At 48.3% G+C, this 26,112-nt stretch overlaps 1 protein-coding gene across 5 annotated transcripts in view; it reads left to right on the top strand.

Annotated features, from left to right (window-relative positions):
- VPS16 (VPS16 core subunit of CORVET and HOPS complexes) overlaps positions 1–26,112 on the top strand; it is a 33,100-nt gene that overhangs the window by 2,306 nt on the left and 4,682 nt on the right. The window contains exons 2-25 of one of the 5 annotated variants that reach the window (XM_017872567.1): positions 17,057–17,145; positions 17,391–17,488; positions 17,576–17,704; positions 17,785–17,929; positions 18,084–18,199; positions 18,306–18,428; positions 18,561–18,616; positions 18,951–19,040; positions 19,141–19,235; positions 19,390–19,466; positions 19,920–20,051; positions 20,148–20,275; positions 20,406–20,441; positions 20,635–20,743; positions 21,289–21,423; positions 21,519–21,627; positions 21,703–21,800; positions 21,885–21,992; positions 22,299–22,376; positions 22,469–22,638; positions 22,720–22,816; positions 23,533–23,636; positions 23,751–23,891; positions 25,177–25,333. In XM_017872567.1, the coding sequence (XP_017728056.1) occupies positions 17,057–17,145; positions 17,391–17,488; positions 17,576–17,704; positions 17,785–17,929; positions 18,084–18,199; positions 18,306–18,428; positions 18,561–18,616; positions 18,951–19,040; positions 19,141–19,235; positions 19,390–19,466; positions 19,920–20,051; positions 20,148–20,275; positions 20,406–20,441; positions 20,635–20,743; positions 21,289–21,423; positions 21,519–21,627; positions 21,703–21,800; positions 21,885–21,992; positions 22,299–22,376; positions 22,469–22,638; positions 22,720–22,816; positions 23,533–23,636; positions 23,751–23,891; positions 25,177–25,183 (2,470 nt within the window). In that variant the 3' untranslated portion in view covers positions 25,184–25,333. Of the gene's footprint in view, positions 1–17,056; positions 17,146–17,390; positions 17,489–17,575; positions 17,705–17,784; positions 17,930–18,083; positions 18,200–18,305; positions 18,429–18,560; positions 18,617–18,950; positions 19,041–19,140; positions 19,236–19,389; positions 19,467–19,919; positions 20,052–20,147; positions 20,276–20,405; positions 20,442–20,634; positions 20,744–21,288; positions 21,424–21,518; positions 21,801–21,884; positions 21,993–22,298; positions 22,377–22,468; positions 22,639–22,719; positions 22,817–23,532; positions 23,637–23,750; positions 24,054–25,176; positions 25,461–26,112 lie in introns of those variants that run through there. The other 4 variants (XM_017872564.1, XM_017872568.1, XM_017872565.1 and 1 more) reach the window with 4 other exon arrangements.

Consider the following 26,112-nt stretch of genomic DNA (forward strand, 5'->3'; position numbering starts at 1 on the left):
TGCACGTGTAGTCCCAGCTACTTGGGAAGCTGAGACAGGAGAATTGCTTGAACCTGGGAGGTGGAGGTTGCAGTGAGCCAAGATCGCACCACTGTAATCTTGCCTGGGCAACAGAGCAAGACTCCATCTCAGGGGAAAAAGAAAAAAAGAAATATGCCTGTGCAATATGAAAAAATTGCAAAAACTTTGTTAAAAATCCATAAAATCAGTAGGAAATTATTTCAACTTGTTTCTATGGAGAAGGGAAATCAGCTGACAAAGGTAGCCATATCGTTTAGTATTTACACACCAGCTAGTTGATACGACATTCACTTTTAAAATATCAACTTTACTTGTATTATTTTGAAGATACCTGTTGCCTACCCAGGCTTATTAAATCAAAGAATACTGCAGACAGTGACCTCATTACCACAGAGCTCTTATTTATCAGATGTAGTCTTTGCTTTGTTGACATTTTAATAAGGTTTTAAAAGAATGTATGTGTTGGGTGCATGCCATAAACACAACCTGAATGATTAAGCTACTCTTACCTGTGCTGTACTGCCAGAAAGGAATAGGGGTCTAAGGCTTGCTGGGGAGGATATTTATGTTTTAAGTTGCTAACAGGTATTGAGCCTTTCTTATGTACTAAACATGATGCTAAGTAATTTATGTGTTTTAACTTACTTAAGCCTTACAATCCCATGAGGTAGATACCGTCTTACTGATGAGGAAGCCGAGGCACAGAGAGGCCAGGTTATACAACTAGTGACCAGGTTACACAGCTATTGAGTAGTGGAGTCAGGCTTTGAACCCGAACAGGTTCTAGACCCCTGTTAAAAAATACGGTTTTGGGGGTGGGGAGGTTAACAGAAAAATATAAGGGCATGTTTCACCTCTTCCACCAGAGTGGAAATGCTTTAAGAGCAAGCACTTAGTTTTGTTCATCAGTGTGCATAGCTTTATGCATAGGTAGGACTCGATACATGTCTGAGTCAGTGAATGAATGATAAACAGGTGGCAGACATTGCATTTCAAGTCCTATTTGCCTGACAGGATTCTTGTGCATTGGAAGTAATATTCTGGAGAACTCACTCAATTTGGGAAGGCATGGAGGAGAAACGGTGACCAGTTCTTATGGGACTCCAGAAGTCAAGCCATTTTTTTAATCCTAAAAATGCAACTTGGGCTAATCTAATTAATTAAATTGTCCCATCCCTTTGTCAGGCTGAGCCAGTAAAATAAAACAGATGTGGAAGGGTTCTGCCTGCCCTCATAGAGCTTACAGCCAGCAGGCGAGACAGTTGATAATCACTCAGTATTTGTTTGATCATAATCACTATAAAGAGAGGTATAGGAGCAAGTAACCTAAGAGAACATGCCACAGACTCGGGGAGTCAAAGGTAGAGAAGATACTCTAAAAGAAGTAATAATACCCTATCCAGGGGATGAGTAGATTTAGGTGCAGGAAGTGGGATGGAGGTGGAGAAGAGCATATACACAAAAGTCTTGAGGCAGGAATGACTGAGGCATACACAGTGACCTAAAGAGAGCCAGTGTGGCTGGAGTGCTGTAGGCAACAAGAACAGGACATGGATGAAGTTGATGCCCGTCATGTAGGGGTCACACCCTGCAGGGACATGTAGACCACCATTATCTGAAGAATGATGGGAAGCCTCAATTAAAGGATCTTAACAAAAGATTGATGTAATTGGATTTGCAAGAGATATGTGTGTGTGTGCGTTTTAAGTTCCTTTTGTAGGCAATAGTGGGGAAAAGATGGAAGGAACAAGCAAAATGGAAACAAGGGAGATGGTTAGGAGCCTGATGGAACAGACCAGGAAGAAGTTGAGGATGGCCAGTACTAGGGGTGGTGATGTTGGAGGTGGAGAGAAGGGGCCGATCTGAGAGATTTAAGAGGTAAAGTGGAAGGAATTCGTAATGATTGCACTTGGTGGGGAGGAAGGAGAGCAAGGAATCAAGGATGACTTGAATTTAGGGCTTAAATAAAATCATGAGAAAGGAGGAGTGAGTTTGGCAGGGAAGAAGGTGAGCTGGTTCTAAATACATTGAGTTTCAGGTACTAAGAAGCATCTTACGGTAAAAGAAAGGAGACTTAAGATACATTATATACTCCTGAAATTATTTTTAGAAGGGAGGGCAACTATTTAAGTAGTTACATTTTTGTTTCAATTTTTTTTTGGATATATAAACACGAACTTTTTTTCAAAAAAAATCAGCAGTGTGTAGTGGCACGCACATGTAATCCCAGCTACTTGGGAGGCTGAAAAAAAATGAACATTAAAAAAAAATGTGGTTAAATATACATGATATAAAATTTACTATCTTAACCGTTTTTGAGTGTACCCTTTAGTAGTGTTAAGTTTATTCACGTTGTTGTGCAACCAGTCTCCAGAACATTTTCATCTTGCAAAACTGAAATTCTATACCCTCAAACAACCTCCCAAGTCTTCCTCCCTCCAGCCCGTGGCAACCCCCATTCTATTTTCTGTCTCGGAATTTGACTACTCTAGACTCCTTATGTAAGTGGAGTCATACAGAACTTATCTTCCTGTGACTGGTTTATTTTACTTAGCATAATATTTTCAAGGTATATCCATGTTATAGCATGTGTCAGAATTTTCTTTCTTTTTGAGGCTGAATAACATTCCATTGTATGCATATACCACATTTTGCTTATCCATTTCATCTTTCCATGGACACTTGGGTTGCTGGTAGCCCTTGGCTACTTGTGAATAATCTGCTATGAATGTGGGTCTACAAATATCTCTTAAATATTTTCTGTACTCCACTTTTTTTTTTTTTTTTTTTTTAGATGGAGTCTTGCTCTGTCGCCCAGGCTGGAGTGTAGTGCGTGATCTTGGCTCACTGCAACGTCTGCCTCCCGGGTTCAAGTGATTCTCCTGCCTCAGACTCCTGAGTAGCTGGGATTACAGGTGCCCACCACTGCACCTGGCTAATTTTTGTATTTTTAATAGAAATGGGGTTTCACTATGTTGACCAGGCTGGTTTCGAGCTCCTGACCTCAGGTGATCTGCCTGCCTCGGCCTCCCAAAGTGCTGGGATTATAGGCATAAGCCACTGTGTCCGGCCTCTGTACTCTGCTTTTAATTATTTTGAGTATATATCCAGAAGTGGAATTGCTGGATCATATGGTAATTCTGTGTTTATTTTTTTCCATAGCAGCTGATGTACCATTTTACATTCCCAGCAACAATTCCTAGGAGTTCTTTAGTAGTATATGTTCTTGAGACAGGCTGGAAACAAGGGATTGCAGGAGTGACAGTGAACTCTCTTTAGGGCCTGGGATTTGGGAATTACTGGATTATACCCCAAGGCAACCAGATTATATCTAACATGCATCTTCCTCCTTAATGGTCTGATATCTTAGCTTGGACAGGCTGGAGATCATCTATTTTCACTCAAGGGTCTTCTCACACCCCAGTAGACCATGCTTCTCCAGCAGTTCAGCCTCCCTGCCACAGGAATTCCCTCACTATTTCCAGCAGGGGACTGGAATTGAGACTACCAGTACCTAACTAAATCATTAGATTTAACGATTTCCTGGTATTCTATTCCAAGGTCCATTTACTACTGCTGAGATTTCCACTTCTGGGACCCAGGAGTGGAAGAGAAAGATGGGGCTGGCCTTCCTCACTAAGGGTGTGGCCTCTCCTCACAGAGTCCTTACCCTTAGGCTTTTCTGAGAAGCTGCCCTTCACTCTGCCCATCCATACCCTGTGCTACCCTCCAGGCACAGTTTGAGTCACCTCACTGTCCTCTAGAAACCCACTTTGCCTGTAAGGCTTCAGGAGGTGGTCCATACATTATTGCTCTTCACTCCCTGACCTTTACTTTTGTACCCCTTTAGGGGCTCCATTGTGCCTCCTTCCCACCTGGTCTGTGTCGCTGCTGACGTCCTTGACCAACTGCATTACTCCCTGATTATTGTTTTAGCCCACAGCCTCCTAGGCATCCCAGCTCCTGCCACCTTCCAGGGTGACTTAAGTGACCACCTGGCTTCATGGTTCTATGACCTCTACTCAAGTGATTTTATCCATCTCACCTACCCCTTCCCTGGATCCCACCCGACCCTTGTGCTCATCTAGAACTGCTCTACCTCTGAAATGCTAAATTCAAACTGCCCCCTCTTTTTCTCTTTTTTTTTTTTTTGAGACGGACTCTTGCTCTGTCGCCGGGCTGGAGTGCAGTGGTGTGATCTTGGCTCACTGCAACCTCCGCCTCCCGGATTCAAGCAAATCTCCTGCCTCAGCCTCCTGAGTAGCTAGGATTACAGGCATGCGCCACCACACCCAGTTTACTTTTGTATTTTTAGTAGAGATGGGGTTTCATCATGTTGGCAAGGATGGTCTCTTTCTCCTGACTTTGTGATCCGCCTGTCTTGGCCTCCCAAAGTGCTGGGATTTACAGGTGTGAGCCACTGTGCCTGGCCCCGCCCCCTCTCTTACCATAAGCTCCTGTCTACATCCATACTCTAATACCTCCCCATGATATACCCATCCTTCGACCTCCTCAGGATCCTCATTCATGGAGCCCTCTGTTCTCTTGCTTTCTACATGCAGAACCCCCTTCTGTAGATGTTTCCCTCTCTGCCCCCCTTAGAGTGTAGCCACAGTCAGTTGCTTCAGTTTTTTTCTTGCCCTTTTCCTAACAACCTTGATCCTTTGTCCTTTGATTACACCTGTATGGTGCAGAACCACCTTCCAGTGCACCAGCCTCTCACCACCTCTGTACATGTACCCAGGCTGATGAGCACTGCCATGAGGTTCACACAGTAGGCAGATTGGGACTGCTACACATCCACAGGCACCAACCCCAACTGGGGTCCCACAGCCCTATTACATGGAGTCAGCCTGCATTCACTCACCACAAGGGCTCTACTTTTATTTATTTTTTATTTTTTATTTTAATTTTTTAGAGACACAGTCTCACTCTGTCACTCAGGCTGGAGTTCAGTGGTGCAGTCTTGGTCCACTGCAGCCTCAACCTCTTGGGCTCAGGTGATCCACCCACCTCAACCTCTCAAAGTGCTGGGATTACAAGTGTGAGCCATGACTGTCCGAAGCAACATTTTTGTAAGGTTGTTATCAGGTGTAATAGTGAGCGGAGTCACTCCCACTTCCACCTCTTGAATGTGGGCCCCAAATGGAGGAGATAACACCATGTAATCATCTCTGATTAAAAGCATAGGCTGCATCCTATAAGAAAGAACCCCACCACTTTAAGGACATTGTCTTGCAATTGGTGCTATAACCAAGTTGTCAGTAAATTTAGGTCAGCCACTTGTGAATGATGGGGTATAGGGTAAGGCCAATTGATCCCATGGCTGTGAGCCCACTGCTACCTTTCGTTGCTATGAAATGAGGTCCTTGATTAGCTGCAGTGCTTTGCAGAATGCCACAATGCTGGATAGAGCATTCTGTAAATCCACAGATGGTGGGTGCTGGAAAACACATTACAGGCAGGAAAGGCAAATCCACATTCAGAATATGTATCTGTTTCAGTGGGGGTAAGTCGTTGCCCTCTCTGAAATAGAAGAGACCCAATATAATCAACTTGTAGGCTGGTTCCTCCAGGAATGGTGCCATATTGGGGTCATGTATCGTCTTTGCTATTGGCAGTGTTACTTGGATTGGGAGGCTTCTAAGACAGCTACCCCAAGTTAGGTTAGCAGGGCTTTCAGGGAAAAGCTAGTCTCCTTGTAGACAGGAAGGCTTCCCTCTGGTAAGGGAAGCTCAGAATGACCTGGGAGTCCAAAATTGTCAGTTTCATGTGGATCTAACCAGATATCCCTCTTCCAAGTTTCAGGATCTCATTGTTTCCTATCAGTACCCTAATTTTCACATGAGAAATGGTGTGTTGGGGTGAATTCAACTGTTGTAATTCAACAACTCACACAAATTTGTGTTTGATTTTCAGCAATAGCAGCTACGTAGATACAAGAAATAAGATTCTTTTTTTTTTTTGAGACAGAGTTTTGCTCTTGTTGCCCAGGCTAGAGTGCAGTGGCACAATTTTGGCTCACTGCGACCTCCACCTCCTGGGTTCAAGCATTCTCTTGTGTCAGCCTCCTGAGTAGCTGGGATTACAGGCACCCACCACCACGCCCAGCTAATTTTGTATTTTTAGTCGAGACGGGGTTTCGCCATGTTGGTCAGGCTGGTCTTGAACTTCTGACTTCAGGTGATCTGCCTGCCTCTGCCTCCCAAAATGCTGGGATTACAGATGCGAGCTACTGCACCCGGCTGAAATAAGATTTTTTTGGGGGGACTGTTAGAGAAGCCTTCTGCCTCTCAGAACATGACTCAAGCTGAATGTTAACAGACCTCAGATCACTCTCTTTGTAAATGTTCAAGTGCACTCAAAATAATCCATCCTATGCCACCATCTATAAAGTCACCATTACTGCCACACTGGCAAATATAGAAGTCACTCCCACAGCACATGTTTCAGTTACTGTTTCACCACAGTAAACTGCAGGCTTGATGAATTGTGATGCAGGTGCATACAATGGGTTATAGCATCAGTTTTCCATTGACAAAGAGCTCAACACCAAGCCAGTTCCCAAATCCCATCTTTAAGGGGTCTATCTTCTGGGACTATTCCCGCTATACCACATCTGTACCAGTCTGGGTCCAGTCAGAAGACTTAATGTGGGAAGTTTAATATAAAGAATTATTGGCCTGGTGTGGTGGCTCACTCCTGTAATCCCAACACCTTGGGATACCAATGCTGGCGGGTCAGCTGAGGTCAGGAGTTTGAGACCAGCCTGGCCAACATGGTGAAACCCCATCTCTACTAAAAATACAAAAAATCAGCCAGGTGTGGTGGCGGGCGCCTGTAATCCCAGCTACTTGGGAGGATGAGGCAGGAAAATTCCTTGAACCTCGGAGGCAGAGGTTGCAGTGATCCCCGATTGCGCCACTGCACTCCAGCCTGGGCAACAAGAGCAAAACTCTGTCTCAAAAAAACAAAACAAAAAGGCTGGGTGCAGTGGCTCATGCCTGTAATCCCAGCACTTTGGGAGGCTGAGGCGAGCAGATCATGAGGTTGAGAAATTGAGACCATCCTAGCCAACATGGTGAGGCCCCATCTCTACTAAAAATATGAAAATTATCTGGGTGTGGTGGTGCACACCTGTAGTCCCAGCTACTTGGGAGGCTGAGGCAGGACAATCGGTTGAACCTGGGAGGCAGAGGTTTCAGTGAGCCGAGATTGTGCCACTGCACTCCAGCCTGGCGACAGAGCAAGATGCCATCTCCAAAGAAAAGAAAAATAAATTATTTAACTGTGATAAAGGAGTATATGATATGGCTGTACACGGTGGCTCATGCCTGTAATCCCAATACTTTGGGAGGCCGTGGCAGGCAGATCACACAAGTCCAGGAGTTTGAGACCAGCCTGGGCAACATGGTGAAACTCCATCTCTACAAAAAAAAAAAAAATTAGCTGGGGATGGTGGTGCACACCTGTAGTCCCAGCTACTCAGGAGGCTGAGGTGGCAGAGTCACCTGAGCCCTGGGAGGTCATGCCTACAGTGAACTGATCACACCACTGCTCTGTAGCCAGGGGATAGAGTAAAACTGTCTCAAAAAAAAAAAAAAAAAAGAAAGAAAGAAAAAGTATGAGATGTAAGAAAATTTTATGATAGCCTAGGGCCAAGGAAGAGAAGGAAGAGTACCCTAGGAATGACAAACTTGGAAGAGGGAGCCTGTCTTCAGGCTAGGGTTCAGACCTCACTGGAAAAATACAGTTGCAGCACACTGGATGGCAGAGAAGTTGGTTTGCCCAGGTTAGAGCTGGTCTATAATATCAGACAAGCAAGAAGCAACCCTCTGGGGCCACAAGGGATATGAAGACGTAGGCAAGCTGCAACTCTTAGCCTGGAGTGTTGGGTGTACAGTGTGAATGGGAGTGCTGGTGCAGGCAGGAGGCCTGCAACACACAGTGTCAATATGGCAAACCAGGCCAGGCGCGGTGGCTCGTGCCTGTAATCCCAGTACTTTGGAAGGCAGAGGTGGGCGGATCACCCGAGGTTGGAGGTTCGAGATCAGCCTGACCAACGTGGAGAAACCCCGTCTCTACTAAAAATACCAGTTTGAGACCAGCCTGTCCAAAGTGGTGAAACCACATCTCTACTAAAACTACAAAATTAGCTGGGCATGGTGGCGCATGCCTGTAATCCCAGCTACTTGGGAGGCTGAGGCAGAGGTTGCAGTGAGCTGGTATTGCACCATTGCACTTCAGCCTGGGAAACAAGAGCGAAACTCCATCTCACAAAACAAAACAAAATAGGCCAGGCTTGGTGACTCACGCCTATAATTCCAGCCCTTTGGGAAGCTGAGGTGGGCAGATCACAAGGTCAGGAAATCAAGACCATCCTGGCTAACACGGTGAAACCCTGTCTCTACTAAAAATTAGCCGGGCGTGGTGGCAGGTGCCTGTAGTCCCAGCTACTCAGGAGGCTGAGGCAGGAGAATGGCGTCAACCCGGGAGGCGGAGCTTGCAGGAGCCGAAATTGCGCCACTGCACTCCAGCCTGGGCGACAGAGCGAGAATCCGCCAAAAAAAAAAAAAGCCGGGCGGGTGGCTCAAGCCTGTAATCCCAGCATCCCAGCACTTTGGGAGGCCGAGACGGTGGATCACGAGGTCAGGAGATCGAGACCTATCCTGGGCTACACCGTGAAACCCTGTCCTCGTACTAAAAAATACAATAAAACGTAGCCGGGGTGGTGGGGGCGCCTGTAGTCCCAGCTACTCGGGAGGCCTGAGGAGGAGATGGCGTAAACCCGGGAGGCGGAGCTTGCAGTGAGCTGAGATCCGGCCACTGCACTCCAGCCTGGGCGACAGAGCGAGACTCCGTCTCAAAAAATATATATATATATGTGTGTGTGTGTGTGTGTGTGTATATATATATATTTGTGTGTGTATATATATATATATTTATGTATATGGCAAGCCACAGCCAGTGGCTGGGTGTACAGGTGTGCAGAGGACGTTGGTTGAAAAACTAGTGTACAGGCAGGATGCAACCAGTGGCCAGACATCTCTGTATAGAGAGAAAGTGGGGACCTGGTGTGGGCAGGAAGCCTGGAGTGCAGCGTCTGTCGAGAGAGCTTGAGAAGGTGATCCGGAAAGGGCTGCGTTGTTGCTGAGGGACCATGCTTTGCGGATGCATGGCTGGGGCAGAGCAGTACTAGATGTTCTCACACCCTGACTGCTGGCTGACGGCCACCACTGGAAGCACAGGAGGGCCCCTTCCTAGTGCAGTGTCCTTCCAGCGCCCTCTGCTGAGAAAGCTTAACATGCTTACTATAAAATACGAGAAATGCTTAAAGGAATGCTGACCATTACCACGGAAGATGTGTTACAGGGTGAATTTGGAGCTGAGAATGCGTTGATAACTGGCATGCTAGATTTGTATGAGTATCTGTTTTCCTATCAGATGTTTTTTCACCCAATGATTTTAGTTATAGAAGGTCAAAAGAAATGCATATGGGTTGTAAATTCGAATAATGCCTAAGTATGTACAGACATACTTTGGAGATATTACAGGTTCAGTTCCAGACCACAACAATAAAATGAATATTGCAAAACACGTCACATGAATTTTTTTGGTTTCCCAGTCCATATGAAGTTTTATGTTTACAGTATGCTGTAGTATATTAGGTGTGCAATAGCGTTATATCTAAACAAATGTACGTAACTTAAAAACACTTTATTGCTAAAATATGCTAGTGATAATCAGAGTCTTAAGCAACGTGTAGTATTTTTGCTGGTAGAGGGTCTTGCCTCAATGGTGATGGCAACTAACTAATCTGAGTTGTGGTTGCTGAAGGTTAGGGTGGCTATCATAATTTCTTAAAACAACAATGAAGTTGCCACATCAGTGGGCTCTTCCTTTCATGAAAGGTTTCTTAGTAGCATGCAATGCTGTCTGGTAGCATTTTATCCACAGTAGAACTTTCAAAATTGGAGTTAATCCTTTCAAACCACGCCACTGCTTTATTAGCTAAGTATGTGTAATACTCTGAATCCTTTGTTGTCGTTTCAACAATGTTCTCAGTAGTAGATACCATCTCGAGAAACCACTTTCAGCTGGGCATGGTGGCTCATACCTATAGTCCCAGCACTTTGGGAGGCCAAGGTGGGCAGAGCACTTGAGGCCAGGAGTTTAAAACCAGCCTGGCCAAAATGGTGAAACCCTGTCTCTACTAAAAATACAAAAATTAGCTGGGTGTGGTGGTGGGTGCCTGTCATCCCAGCTACAGGAGGCCTAGGCAGGAGAATTGCTTGAACCTGGGAGACAGAGGTTGCAGTGAGCTGAGATCATGCCACTGCACTCCAGCCTGGGTGACAGAGCAAGACTCTGTCTCAAAACAAACAAACAAACAACAACAACAACAAAAAACTACTTTCTTTGCTCATCCATAAGAAGCAAATCCTTTTTTGTTCAAGTGCTAAGATTGAAGCATTTCAGTCACATCTTCAGGCTCCACTTCTAATTCTGATTCTCTTGCTATTTCCACCACATCTGCAGAGACTTCTACTGAAGCCTTGAACCCCTCAAAGTCATCCATGAGGATTGGAATCAGCTTCTTCCAAACTCCTGTTAATGTTGATATTTTGACCTCCTCTCATGAATCATAAGTGTTGGTTTTTTTTTTTTTAGACGAAGTCTCATTCTGTCACCCAGGCTGGAGTGCAGTAGCATGATCTCGGCTCACCACCTCCTGAGTTCAAGTGATTCTCCTGAGTAGCTGGGATTACAGGCACCCGCCACCACACCTGGCTAATTTATATATTTTTAGTAGAGACAGGATTTCACCATGTTGACCAGGCTGGTCTTGAACTCCTGACCTCAGGCAATCTGCCTGCCTCAGCCTCCCAAAATGCTGGGATTACAGGCATGAGCCACCATGCCCAGCCATGAATCGTAAGTGTTCTTAATGGCATCTAGAACGGTGACTCCTTTCCAGCCGAGATTGTACCACTGAAAACCTTTCCAGGCTTTCAATTTACTTTGTCCAGATCCATCAGAGGAATTACTAGCTGTGGCAGCTATAGCCTTATAAAATGTGTTTTTAGGCTGAGCACAGTGGTACACACCTGTAATGCCAGCACTTTGGGAGGCCAAGGTATAAGAATCACTTGAGGCCAGGATTTCAAGACCAGCCTGTCAACAGAGTGAGTCCCCGTCTCTACACACACACACACACAATTTTTTAGCCAGGTGCACTAGCATGCGCCAGTAGTCCCAGCTCCTCAGGAGGCTGAGGCTGGAGGATCACTTGAGCCCAGAAGTTTGAGGCTTCAAGGCTACAGTGAGCCATGATCACATCACTGCACTCCATCATGGGCAACAGAGCAAGACAATGTCTTTCTTTAAAAAAAAAAAAAAAAAAAGAGAGAGAGAGAAAGAAAAAAAATGTATTTCTTATATAAGACTTGAAAATTGAGGCCGGGCGTGGTGGCTCACATCTGTAATCCCAACACTTTGGGAGGCCGAGGTGGGTGAATCACTTGAGGTCAGGAGTTTGAGACCCGCTTGGCCAACATGGTGAAACCCTGTCTCTGCTAAAAAAAATAGAAAAATTAGCCAGGCATGGTGGCGCATGCCTGTAGTTCCAGCTACTCAGGAGGCTGAGGCAGGATAATTGCTTGAACCTGGGAGGTGGAGGTTGTCTTGAGCTGAGATTGCACCACTGCACTCCAGCCTGGGCAACAGAGTGAGACTCCATCTCAAAAAAAAAGGAAAAGAACATTGAAATCACTCTTTCCTTGATCCATGAGCTGCACAATGGATGTTGTGTTAGAAGGCATAAAGACAACATTAATCTCCTCATACATCTCCATCAGAGTTTTTGGGGGACCAGATATGTTGTCAATGAGCAGTAATTTTTTTTTTTTTTTTTGAGTCGGACTCTTGCTCTGTCTCAGCTCACCGCAACCTCCACCTCCTGGGTTCAAGCAACTCCTCTGCCTCAGCCTCCCGAGCAGCTGGGACCACAGGTGCTTGCCACCATGCCCGGCTAATTTTTGTATTTTTAGTAGAGACGGGGTTTCACCATATTGGCCAGGTTGGTCTCAACTCCTGACCTTGTGATCTGCCTGCCTTGGCCTCCCAAAGTGCTGGGATTACAGGCGTGAGCCACCATGCCTGGCCAATGAGCAGTAATGTTTTTAAAGGAATCTTTTTTTGAGCAGTGGGTCTCAACAGTGGGCTTAAAACATTTAGTAAACCATGCTGTAAACGATGTGCTGTCATCTAGGATTTGTTATCCCATTTCTAGAGCACAGGTAGAGTAGATTTAGCATAATCCTTAAGGGTTCTAGGATTTCCAGAATGGTAAAATGAGCATTGGTCTCAACTTAAAGTCATTAGCTACGTTAGGCCCCAACAAGAGAGTCAGCCCTGTCCTCATATGCTTTGAAGCCAGGTGTTGACTTCTTTCTAGCTATGAAAGATCTAGATGGCATCTTCTTCCAATATAACACTGTTTTATCTACACTGAAAATCTGTTGTTTAGCCAGCCACTTTTGTCAATGATCTTTACTAGATCTTCTGGATAACTTGCTACAGCTTCTATGTCAGCACTTGCTGCTTCACCTTGTGCTTTTTTTTTATATTATAGAGATGGTTTCTTCCCTTAAACCTCATGAACAAACCTCTGCTAGTTTCAAACTTCTGCAGCTTCCTCACCTCTCTCAGCCTTTATAGAATTTAAGAGTTAGGGCTTTGCTCTGGATTAGGCTTTGACTTAAGGGAATGTTGTGATCTTATACATAGTTCACAAAAACTTTCTCCTTACCAGTAATAAGGCTACTTTACTTTCTTTATCATTCCTGTGTTCACTGGAGTAGCACTTTTAATTTCCTTCAATAACTTTTGCTTTACATTCACAACTTGGCTAACTGGCACACGAGGCCTGGCTTTTGGCCTGTCTTGGCTTCCCACATGCCTTCCTCACTAAGGTTAGTCATTTCTAGCTTTTGATTTAAAGTGAGAGATTTGCCACTCTTCTTTCACTTGAACAGTGAGAGGGTTTTTAATTAGCCTAATTTCCACACTGTGTGTCTCAGAGAATAGGAAGTCCTGGAGAGAGAGAGAGACGATGGGGAACAACTCATTGGTGGAGCATTCAGAACACGTACAACATTTATCCATTAAGCTCACCATCATGTATGGGCGTTGTTTGTGGCACCCCAAAACAATTATAGTAGTAACATCACTGATTGCAGATCACCTTATCAGATATAATAATAATGAAAAAGTTCAGAATATTGCAAGAATTACCAAATTGTGGCACAGAGGCATGAAGTGAGCACATGCTGTTGGAAAAATGACGCTGATAGATTTGCTTGACTCAGTGTTGCCACAAACCTTCAATTTGTAAAAATGCAGTAACTGCAAAGTGCAATAAAGCAAAGTGCAATAAAACAAAATGATGTATGCTTGTAGTATAAAAATGGGCAGCTCTGCAGGTGTCTACCCCATCTACCACCCTCCCCAAAGGTAATCACTGTCTTTGTTTTAGTATGGAAGTCTCTTGAGCATTTATCTATATATTAACACAGAAGTAAAATAATGAAATAGCATTTATTGTGGTTCTTCCTATATGGCCCATTGTCTCATTTCAGGTATCAATTTGCACCAATTTGAAATGCCATCTTTATTATTTGCTCAATTTTGAGATCTTTTCCTAGACTCCATCCTCTTCCATTTATCTATTTGCACATTCTTGTGCCAAAATAATAGTTTTAATTAATTTTATCTAGTGTGTGATATCTGGTATACATCTGTTCTCATATTTTCAAAATGTTCTTTTTTTTTTTTTTTTTGAGGCGGAGTCTCGCTCTGTCTCCCAGACTGGAGTGCAGTGGCGCAATCTCGGCTTACTGCAAGCTCCGCCTCCCGGGTTCACGCCATTCTCCTGCCTCAGCCTCCCGAGTAGCTGGGACTACAGGCGCCCGCCACCTCGCCCGGCTAGTTTTTTGTATTTTAGTAGAGACGGGGTTTCACCATGTTAGCCAGGATGGTCTCGATCTCATGACCTCGTGATCCGCGCGTCTCGGCCTCCCAAAGTGCTGGGATTACAGGCTTGAGCCACCACGCCCGGCCTCAAAATGTTCTTAAATATTTTGTGGTATTTCCTCTTTCAGATGACCTTTTTGCCCCTATATGAACTTTTTTTTTCTTTTTTCTTTTTTTGAGACGGAATCTCCCTCAGTCGCCCAAGTTGGAGTGCAGTGGCACAATCTTGGCTCACTGCAACCCCCGCCTCCCAGGTTCAAGCGATTCTCATGCCTTAGCCTCCTGACTAGCTGGGATTACAGGCATGTGCCACCATGCCTGGCTAATTTTGTATTTTTAGTAGAGAGAGGGTTTTACCATGTTTGCCACGCTGGTCTCAAACTCCTGACCTCAGGGTGATCTTCCCACCTCGGCCTCCGAAAGTGCTGAGATTATAGGCGTGAGCCACTGCCCTATATGAACTTCAGAATCAGTTTGTGCATTACCCCTCCACCGGCCAGATAATTGGCAGAAGGTGTTTATTGGAATTCCTGTACATTTATAGATTATTTTGGATATTGCTGCATGTCTTTTATATCCTTGGAAAATACTTGATTTTGTAAAATTTTTCATTAGATTTATTATTTGATATCTTATAGTTTTATTGCCATAATTATTAGGATCTTTTAAAAGTTGTATTTCTTTCTTTCTTTTTTTTTTGAGACGGAGTCTTGCTCTGTCGCCCAGACTAGAGTGCAGTGGTGCAGTCTCGGCTCACTGCAAGCTCCCCCTCCTGGGTTCACGCCATTCTCCTGCTTCAACCTCCTGAGTAGCTGGGACTACAGGCAGCTGGCGTGCAGTGGCGCAATCTTGGCTCACTGCAACCTCTGCCTCCTGGGTTCAAGTGATTCTCCTGCCTTAGCCTTCTGAGTAGCTGGGATTAGAGGTACCCATGACCATGCCCAGCTAATTTTTGCATTTTTATTTTTATTTTATTTATTTGTTTATTTATTTGTTGAGATGGAGTTTCACTCTTGCTGCCCAGGCTGGAGTGCAGTGGCATGATCCTGGCTCACTGCAACCTCTGCCTCCTGGGCTCAAGCAATTCTCCTGCCTCAGCCTCCCGAGTAGCTGGGATTACAGGTGCCCGCCACCATGCCTAGCTAATTTCTGTATTTTTAGTAAAGACAGGGTTTCACCGTGTTGGTTAGGCTGGTCTCATACTCCTGACCTCAAGTGATCTGCCCACCTCACCTCGAAAAGTTTGTATTTCCAATCGATTCTTGTTATGGTATGAAAATTTCTGGGTATAGAAAATATATTGATTTTTGTTGATCACCCTACGCCCTCTGTGAGAGTCTCGTATTCATTGCTCCCTAGACTGCTTTGGGTTTGTTTTTTTTTTTCCTTTTTTGAGACAGGGTCTCACTTTGTCACCCAGGCTGGAGTGCAGTGACGCTATCTTGTCTCACTGCATCCTCAACCTCCTGTGTTCAAGCGATCCTCCTGCCTCAGCCCCCCAGGTAGCTGGCATGCTACTTGTAACTACAGGCATGCACCATCACATGCAGCTAATTTTTGTATTTTTTGTAAAGACAGGGTTTCTCCTTGTTGCCCAGGCTGGTCTCAGTCCGCTGAGCTCAAGCAATCTGCCCGCTTTGGCCCCCTAAAGTGCTCAGATTACAGGCATTAGCCACCACACCCCTTACTTTGGATTTTCTAAGTAGATAATCACATTATTTGCAAACAGAAACAACTCTGCTTGTTCGTCAAAATACAAATATCTCTTTTTTTTTTCTTAAATTATGTTGCCTAGAACCACAACAAGGATGTCAAATAGTAGGTAATGGTGGGCATATTCCTGATCATTAATGAGAAGGTCCCTGAAATGATGCCGGCTGCAATACCCTTCTTAAACACTGTCTTCTCTCGGCACCCTGGAATAGTGCCCACTCCTTCTTTGTCCCTTTTGCTACCCCTTGTCCCCTGCTCTTGAGGTATGATGACGTGCCTCAAGCTCCCTACCCTGACTTCCCGTACAGCACACACTCGGTGATCCATGAGCATTTCACATGGCAGTCGTCTCATGCCTCGTTGTGATTTGTGATTTGGTTGCCTCCCATAAGCCAAGCATTGGCAGATTAACATCCCCAATCCAGGACTCCTCCCAGCACCATCTCACTGAAAAGCTCCTCTTGAATTTCTTTCAGGCACTGCTAACTCAGTACCTCTAAAACTAAGTTCATCGTCCGTAAGCATAGAGCTGAACCCCTGGGTATAAAGCCCACACCCTGATTCATTAAGAACCAGAAATAGGCCAGGCACTGCATCTCACGTCTGTAATACCAGCACTTTGGAGGCCAGGGTAGGAGGATTCCTTGAGCCCAGGAGTTTGCGACCAGCTTGGGCAACATGAGGAGAATCCATCTCTACAAAAAATACAAAAATTAGCCAGGTGTGGTAGTGCACCTTGGAGTTCCAGCTACCCAGGAGGCTGAGATGGGAGGATCACTTGAGCCTGGGAGGTCGAAGCTGCAAAGAGCCGTGATTGTGACACTGCACCTCAGCCTGAGCAACGCAGCAAGACCCTCTCTCAAAAAAGAACTAGAAATAGAAGAAAGGCTTTCTTCTCTGAGAGACCCTTTCTGAGAGTCTCATTTCCTGCTAAAGCTGGCCTGAGCCAGCCACTTCACCTTAGTTCTATCTCAATTTGTGCCTTGGATGTTGGCCACACAGCCTGCCTGGCTCAAGAGCTCCTGCCATCCTTGGACACTTGCCCCAAGAACCACATCCTTCCCTGCCAACACCCTCTGCTCCCTCGCCTGCTGTCCGTAGGCATGCATGTGGTCAGTTCACCCAACTTTCTGGTCATCACCCTCCTCCCTGCCTCTGGGGGTAGGGGGTGGAGACTTCCTCTATGGCCTTGTGGAAGACAAATGGAGGCTTTAGGAATTCCTCTGGGGTTCATTCCATCCGGATGCAGGGAAATGAGGCTAATTTCTGCTCATCTCTGTGTGGGCAGGAAATATGAGCTGTACAGCATGGACTGGGACCTGAAGGAGGAACTCAGAGATTGCCTGGTGGCTGCTGCACCCTATGGGGGCCCCATTGGTATGTTGCCCCTCCACTACCATCTGCTCTGGGACCCTGGAATGAACTCAAGGTCATTGACTCCTGGGTCCTTGCTGTCAGGTTGTTCTTGTTGCCACCCCTACTCACCCTGCTGAGATGCTTTTACTTCTGGTTTTTATAGGCCTGCTTCACATGGGGTGGGCCTGGGGAGCCAGGACGTGAGGCCTACTTCACATGGGGTGGGCCTGGGGAGCTAGGACAGAAGGTCTCTTCTCAAACTGCAGCACTGCTGAGGAACCCCTGGCGGAAGGAGAAAGCTGCCAGTGTGAGGCCAGTGCTCGATATATACTCTGCTTCCGGCATGCCCCTGGCCAGCCTGCTGGTGAGCACTTCTAACGGTCCCTGGGGCTTGGGGCTGGACAGGGTTTCCTCATCTGAGGACAGCCTCAGGAACCTCTCTCCCCTGCAGTGGAAGAGTGGACCCGTGGTGTCCCTGGGCTGGTCAGCTGAGGAGGAGCTGCTCTGTGTGCAGGAAGATGGTGCTGTACTGGTTTACGGGCTTCATGGTGACTTCCGGAGACACTTCAGCATGGGCAATGTAGGGGTCACAGAGGGCTGGGGAAGCGGGGTAGAGTTTATGACCCTGTGGCTCCCTTAACCCGTGGCCCCTCTCCTCAGGAAGTGCTCCAGAACCGCGTTCTGGATGCCCGGATCTTTCACACTGAGTTTGGTTCTGGAGTGGCCATCCTCACAGGGGCCCACCGCTTCACCCTCAGTGCCAATGTGGGTGACCTCAAACTCCGCCGGATGCCAGAGGTGCCAGGTAAGCCCTGACACTGCTGAGATAGCCAAGCAGTACCCACAGATGTGCCTCTAGCCTGTGAGACCCATAAAAGCAGAAGCTGTGGCTGAAGACCCATAGAAGCAGAAACTGTGGGCCTTGGTCATCCTAACACTGTCCTTTTCCCTGGACATAGGTCTGCAAAGTGCACCCTCCTGCTGGACTGCGCTGTGCCAGGACCGAGTGGCACACATTCTTCTGGCTGTGGGGCCCGATCTTTATCTTTTGGACCATGCAGCCTGCTCCGCAGTGGTGAGGGCCCTGAGTGGGAATGAAGTGGAGGGGCTGGGTTAGGCAATAGGAAGGCTCTGAAAAGTCAGTATATATCTGTCCCACCCCTGTCCTGGTTCTGCCTCAGACGCCCCCTGGCCTGGCCCCAGGAGTAAGCAGCTTCCTACAGATGGCTGTCTCCTTCACCTACCGACACCTGGCACTCTTCACAGACACAGGCTACATCTGGATGGGAACGGCATCACTCAAGGTGTGATCCTGGGGCAACACAGGGGTACTATGCCTTGTCCAGGGTACAAGATCTTTTGGAGATGTGGGTGGGCTTTTCGACTAAAATGGTGACTACTGGGACAGGACCATGACATTGCCCACACCATTTCAGGAGAAGCTATGTGAGTTCAACTGCAACATCCGGGCACCTCCAAAGCAGATGGTCTGGTGAGGATGGGGGTGTTATTGCTGGGGGTGCGGGTGAGACATAGCTTGCTTCCTGGGACAATCAGTTACTTGATTGGTCATGTCTACTGGCCAAGCCTAGTGGAGCTTGGATCTTACCTTCTCTGCCAGTGCACAGTTGAAGGAAACCATTGTCCTCTGTGGGCCACAGCTGCCTCGAGCTGAGGGCGCAGGGATAAGAGGGAAGTGGAGAAGTCGGTGTACAGTCAGGGATGCAAGTGTATACAGGCTGTCCCGAGACAAAGGGTTGTGAGCAGCCATGTGGGAGACATGGCTGTGGGACGGTGTCTAGCCGGTGTATGTATGCTGTTCACAGGTGCAGCCGTCCTCGTAGCAAGGAGAGGGCCGTGGTGGTGGCCTGGGAGAGGCGGCTGATGGTGGTGGGCGATGCATCTGAGAGCATCCAGTATCCTTGGAGGGCTGCCTGTGTGCGGAGGGTGGGGAGGGAAGGGTTCACCTGCCCCGTCCCATCTGTAGGTGATCTTAGGAGCCTTAACCAAGCTCAGGTTTGTGCTGGACGAGGACTCCTACCTGGTGCCTGAGCTTGATGGGGTCCGCATCTTCTCCCGCAGCACCCACGAGTTCCTGCATGAGGTTCCAGGTGAGGCCTTCACAAGGGCACCACGTAACCCAAGGCGGGGACTCATCGGCACCCCAGCTGCCCTGGGCCAGTGCCGCAGAGCAGGAATAGGATGTTGAGGCAGAGCTGAGGGTTTCCCTGCCTTTCTCCCTCACTCACCAACTCCTTTCCCCAGCGGCCAGCGAGGAGATCTTCAAAATTGCCTCAATGGCCCCCGGGGCGCTGCTCCTGGAGGCTCAGAAGGAGTATGAGGTAAAGCCCTGGGCTTCTCTCCCAGTCCCAGGATGGTTCCTCCTGCCCCTGCCCCTGCGTGGGCATGTGTGAGCATAGCCAGGTGCCACCTGTCAAGAGAGGGGTCCAGGCAGGACCCTGGTCTGGGCTGGGGAGGGCTGGCTCAGGTAGATTGAAGAGACACTGTGTCCTCCATGTGGTGTGATAGGGACGGGCAGGACATCCCCACTATCCCCACCCAGTCTGGGTTACTATTGGGAGGAGTTCTCAAGGACCCCCAAAGGCAGTTGCAGGCTGATATGGGATGATGTCTGTGGGTACCTCAGGTGGATTGAGTGGGCTGAGGGAGTTGGGGATCCAGCCTGTGCAGCCCCTCCAAACCAGTTTATTTGAACCACAACCCAGAATGGTTAGTGGCCAGATGTGGGAGTTTTCTCTGTCATGATGCTCTGGCTCTGGACTCCTCCCCACCAGAAAGAGAGCCAGAAGGCGGACGAGTACCTGCGGGAGATCCAGGAGCTGGGCCAGCTGACCCAGGCTGTGCAGCAGTGCATTGAGGCTGCAGGACACGAGCACCAGCCAGACATGCAGAAGAGTCTGCTCAGGGTTGGCCTGGATGGCCGGGCTGGAGAGGGTGGGGCTGGGAGGGGGTGGGATGGGTAGCAGGGAAGCTCTCTCCTATTGCCCTCTGGCTCTTCCCAGGCTGCTTCCTTCGGAAAGTGTTTCCTGGACAGATTTCCACCCAACAGCTTCGTGCACATGTGTCAGGACCTGCGTGTGCTCAATGCTGTTCGGGACTATCACATTGGGATCCCACTCACCTATAGCCAGTATCCCTGTGCATGCCAGAAGGGTACCTACAGCCAGGGGTGGCAGGGGAAGGGGCTGGAGATGCAGTCTGCAGGTACTTGGCAAGCAGGGCTTATTCTCCAGCTGGATCCTTAACCAAGGAAAATAAAGATACAAGCAACTCACCATCCAGGTGCTGCTGGACAGGTAGGGTAAGCCCAAGGGTGCAGTGAGGAGGCTGTCGGGGGTGGGCATTATAGTCTTGGGTGGGGTCTTATGTTTACTGCTCCTGACCTATCTCTCTAGGATGTGGGAGGCCTGACGTGCAGGCTGAGGCCACTCTGCTCCCTCTTTCTCCTCCACCTCATTCCTTGTATCCTTTACCTACTGGGTCTACCAGGCTTGTGTTGCGGAGGCTTTACCCCCTGGCCATCCAGATATGCGAGTACTTGCGCCTTCCTGAAGTACAGGGCGTCAGCAGGATCCTGGCCCACTGGGCCTGCTACAAGGCAAGGATGTGGGATGGGGTCCAAGGGCATTTAGGGGATTTCAGGCCCTGGTGAGGTGGAGGAAATAGAAAGTGTAGAACTGGGCCAGGCGCAGTGGCTCATGCCTGTAATCCCAACACTTTGGGAGGCCAAGGCGGGCAAATCACCTGAGGTCAGGCGTTCAAGACGAGTATGGCCAAAATGGTGAAACTAAAAATACAAAAATTACAAAATCTCTACTAAAAAAATAAAAATCAGCCAGACGTCGTGGCGCATGCCTGAAATCCTAGCTACCTGGGAGGCTGAGGCAGGAGAGTCACTTTCACCTGGGAGGTGGAAGTTGCAGTGAGCTGAGATTGCACTGCTGCACTCCAGCCTGGGCGACAGAGCAAGACTCTGTCTCAGAAAAGAAAGAGAGAGAGATACAGAGAGAGAGAAAGAGAAGGAAGGAAGGGAGGGAGGGAGAAAGGGAGGAAGGGAACTGAAGGGCTGGGTCCTAAGGGCTTGCAGGAGTGGAGAGTGAGGAATAGCATCCAGATGTTTGTGACACCCCGCATCCCTTGCAGGTTCAACAGAAGGATGTCTCAGATGAGGATGTGGCTCGAGCCATTAACCAGAAGCTGGGGGACACGCCTGGTGTCTCTTACTCCGACATTGCTGCACGAGCCTATGGCTGTGGCCGCACAGAGCTGGCCATCAAGGTGTGGGTGCCCAGCCCTCCACAGACACTCTGATGTGGTTGTTCAGGGCCCCCACGCCAGCTCTTTCTCTTTGTGCCTTCCTTCTCACCTCACAGCTGCTGGAGTATGAGCCACGCTCAGGGGAGCAGGTACCCCTTCTCCTAAAGATGAAGAGGAGCAAACTGGCACTAAGCAAGGCCATTGAGAGCGGGGACACTGATCTGGGTGAGGGCAAGGCTGGGGGTCCCTGGGCTGAGTGGGAGCCTGGCTGGAGTTCCCACCCACCTTATTCTTCTGCAGTGTTCACGGTGTTGCTGCACCTGAAGAATGAGCTGAACCGAGGAGATTTTTTCATGACCCTTCGAAATCAGCCCATGGCCCTGAGTTTGTACCGACAGGTGTGTGTAGTGGGCAGGGTTGTGGTGGAGCCTTCTGAGCACTTGAGTTGGCCTTGCTGACTGATTGCCTGCCTGTGGCCCCAGTTCTGTAAGCATCAGGAGCTAGAGACGCTGAAGGACCTTTACAATCAGGATGACAATCACCAGGAATTGGGCAGCTTCCACATCCGAGCCAGCTATGCTGCAGAAGAGGTCTGAGGTCCATGGGGCGTGTGGGGCCTGTGGGCTGGGGCTGTTGGTCTGGTTCCTTCAGGAATCTAGGCCTTCATGTTGGGTGCACACTGCATCTGGTCCTCACTGTGAGGGAGAGTCTGACGTGAGGCCAGGATGGGGGTTAGTGTCAGAGGAGCTAGCCATCCCTCTACGACATCAGAGTGGTGCACCTAGCAGGGAAGGCTGACCCTGGCGACCCTGGGCGCAGGGATTGGGAAGAAGACTGTAGCCTGGGTGAGGAGGGTTGCATGCTGTGAGTTCAGGCCTTCTTTCTTGTCTTTGTAGCGTATTGAGGGGCGAGTAGCAGCTCTGCAAACAGCCGCCGATGCCTTCTACAAGGCCAAGAATGAGTTTGCAGCCAAGGTTTGGCCCATCTTGTTCTAAGAGCCTTCTCCTCTCCTGGTCTTCCCTCCTGGTCCCTCATCCCCATCATGCCTCATTATCCGGGTCCCCAGGCTACAGAGGATCAAATGCGACTCCTACGGCTGCAGCGGCGCCTAGAAGACGAGCTGGGGGGCCAGTTCCTAGACCTGTCTCTACATGACACGGTTACCACCCTCATTCTTGGCGGTCACAACAAGCGTGCAGAGCAGCTGGCACGTGACTTCCGCGTCCCTGACAAGAGGTAGGTGAGGGCCCAGGCTGCATGTGGGTCCCAAGACCACCTGCCTCTCCTGCAACACCTCCAAGCCCAGCTTTCCTGCAGGCTCTGGTGGCTGAAGCTGACTGCCCTGGCAGATTTGGAGGACTGGGAAGAGCTAGAGAAGTTTTCCAAGAGCAAGAAATCACCCATTGGCTACCTGGTGAGGCAGGGTCCTCTCTCCAGCCCACTTCCAGTGAGGGTAGTCTTCGGGGGAGAGAGCTAGGCAGGGAGACAGGTAGGATGGCCCATTCATGCTCCTGTTCAGCTGCCCGCATAGTTAGCGAGTGCTTCCTGTATACACATTCGTGGGCAGGCACCATCCACTGTGTTGGGTGTATAGGAGGATGGGTCCAAGTTTGCCTGCAGATGTTACAGGGAGGGAGAATGAGCTGCTTTCCCCAGGGAGGGCCACACGGGGCACCATGTGCTGGAGGGAAAGTCCTGTTTGAGGAGGGTGGAGGGGGGACAGGGAGGGTGCATATGGGAGGCAGTGGAGATACCGAGGGCTGTTTTCTGTGGTGGGTAGTTCAGAGGTGTAGAGGGGAGGTTTGAGAATGTTAATCACAGGAGAACACAGGAAATGTGAGGGCTGGTGGCAGGAACGCCCATTGCAAGGGGTAATGGTGGGTGGCAGAGCAGAATTGTGGAAATAATTGTCTCAAGGCTCTGACAGAGCTTTGGTTTAGGTGGTTTCTGCCCAAAGAATGTTGAGATCACAACTGTCTGTGCGTGGGGGCTGGGAGATTATGTGTACTGATGGGCGTATACATATAAAATATATATGGACGATGTATCCATTGGGCCTCTGCTCATAAGAGAGAGGACAGGAGGGCTGTGCGTTACCTTCTCCCTCCGCCTGCTTCCTCTCCTCCTAAGCCTTTTGTGGAGATCTGCATGAAACAACACAACAAATATGAAGCCAAGAAGTATGCTTCCCGTGTGGGTCCCGAGCAGAAGGTCAAGGCTTTGCTTCTTGTTGGGTGCGTCAACTGAGGGCATATGGGTGCTGGGTGGCTGAGCTGTGGGCTGGTGAGAGGCAGGGTTTGTGCCCTTGAGCAGCCCTGACACCACCTCCTCTCTTGCTCAAATCACAGCGATGTGGCTCAGGCTGCAGATGTGGCCATCGAACACCGGAATGAGGCTGAGCTGAGCCTCGTATTGTCCCACTGCACGGGAGCCACAGATGGGGCCACAGCTGACAAGATTCAACGGGCCAGGGCACAAGCCCAGAAGAAGTAAGGAGTCCATCCTGTACATCTCGAGCAAGGGGTTCCTCCCCTAGCACCTGGGCTTGGCAGAAGGGCCATAGTTCATCCAGCTCCTCCCCTAGAGCAATGCTGAGGAGGTGGGGCATGGTAGCAGGGCTCTCTGGTTTTAAATAAAGTTGGAACACTTTAGAGTGCTTGTCTTACACAGTCCAGCCTAAGCAAAGACAAGCTCAAGACAGGATCCTCCAGGCACCACAGCAAAACTCCATGTGTTCCATTGTATTGGGACTGGAGGTGGGGGCTTCTCCAGCCATACTTGGAAGAAATCTGTCCTCTCCACAGTTAACAAGGAAAGCTTTCACTAGCTCCCAGCCCCTAGGAGGATTATAGGGAGAGAAGGCACAAAACTTAAGCACCAATTCACCAAGAACACACTGTAAAGCATTCTGTGTGTGTGCGTGTAAACACGCAAGAACCATGCTAAACACTTTTACCGTTTGTACTTCATTTATTCCTCATGACAGCCCTGTGAGGTAACATGACCCCACTTTACAGAAAGGAGATTGAGGATGAGGGAGCTTGATAATAGCAAATATGTGGCAAAACAGAGATTTGAAACCCAGGGCCAAGTGCAAGCTGCAACTGGAATCGTGCCCTCTGTGAGAAGAGCCTGAGGCAAGGCCCCAATTTGCACTGCAGTGGCAATTGGAGGACTAATGAGAGGTGTGTGGCCTGTGGGCCATAGGGGTCAGGGGGTGGTGGCCTTTGGAACTCTTGCCCACTGAACTATGGTGAGCAATTCCAAGTTGTCTCTGGGCCAAATAGAAAAGGAGGACGGAAGATTTCAATTCTGCCAAAAAAAGAAGAACACTAGACCCACAATCTGTGGGAACACCCACGGGGTCCTCTGCTCTCCCTATCTAGCCTTCCATCTGGACTCCAGTGCACCTTGGCTTCATGCCCAGGGCCCCACCCAACACTGAGGGCATTGCCTTTTCCTTTGTTGCCCCCACTTTATCTACAAGGAGGAAACCACAGCCAGAGGGAGCGCAGGCCTCACTGGAGCTTCAGGCCTCTCCCTCTTTAACACCCCCAGGGCCGAACATGCTTTTAGAAAGAGAGAGAGAGACTCAGGCCCTGAGAAGGTATTTCTTTTTTTTCCTTTTCCGAGCTGACTTGTAAATGAAAGTTTGTGAAAGTCCTTCAAGGAGATAATAAGTCAAATATTAAATAACTATCATGTTCACCATTTATTATGTGGGTCAAGAATCTGGACAGGTTATAACAGGGATGGTTTGTGTCTGTTTCATAGTGTCTGAGGCATCAACTGGAAGACTAAAAGGTTGACAGCTAGGGGCTGAAATCATGTGAAAGCTCGCTAACTCACACGCCTGGTGAGTGACGCTGGGCCTTAACTGGGACCTTAGCTGGGGTGGTCTGCCAGAACACCTGCAACACAGTGGCTGGGTCCCGAGGGCAAGCATCTCAAGAGGGAGCCAGATAGAATCTGGACTGCCTTTCTAACCTAGGTTTGGAAGTTACACCGTGTCACATCTGCTAGAGTGTTTGTCACAGCAGTTATATAGGCCCACCCCACCAATTTCAAGGGGAAATAGACTCCGCCTCTTTTTTTTTTTTTTTGCGGGGGGGCGGGTGGTAGAGATGGGGTCTCGGGGATCTCCTTATGATGCCCAGGCTAGTTTTAAACTCCTGAGCTCAAGCAGTCCTCCCTCTTCAGCCTCTCAAAGTGCTAGGATTATAGCATGAGCCTCTGAACCTGGCCTGGACTCTTCCTCCTGACAAGAGAGTAGCAAGGTTCTGGAAATACTGTGACTAGTTTTTGGAATCACAATCTGGCACAGCTCATCAGCTTTCCATTTTGGAATCAGCAAACAAGAGGAAAGGAAATAATCCCCAATACTGGGCTCATCGTTCTGGGTTTTTGTTGTTTTTTTTTTGTCTCCAGTCTTGGCCCCACAATTCTTCACTGCCCTGGTAGCTCTTTGATGCCTTTAAAAAATGTTTTCCCAGCTTTTCAAGTTCTCGGTGAAAAAGGATTGCTACCAAACAACAGTTTTCCTCTCTGGAAAGGGAGGCTTGGCCAGTGCTTTTAGAATGTACACAATATAAAACCCACATCCCCAAAGTAACATACAGTATATTTACTCATAGACTATGTAAACATTAAACACAATACACATGAAGTTTTAGAAATATGTAAGAAATGACTTTTTTTTTTTTTTTTTTT

Source organism: Rhinopithecus bieti, unplaced genomic scaffold (assembly GCF_001698545.2).
Source record: "Rhinopithecus bieti isolate Rb0 unplaced genomic scaffold, ASM169854v2 scaffold_7580, whole genome shotgun sequence".
Lineage (NCBI taxonomy): Eukaryota > Metazoa > Chordata > Mammalia > Primates > Cercopithecidae > Rhinopithecus > Rhinopithecus bieti.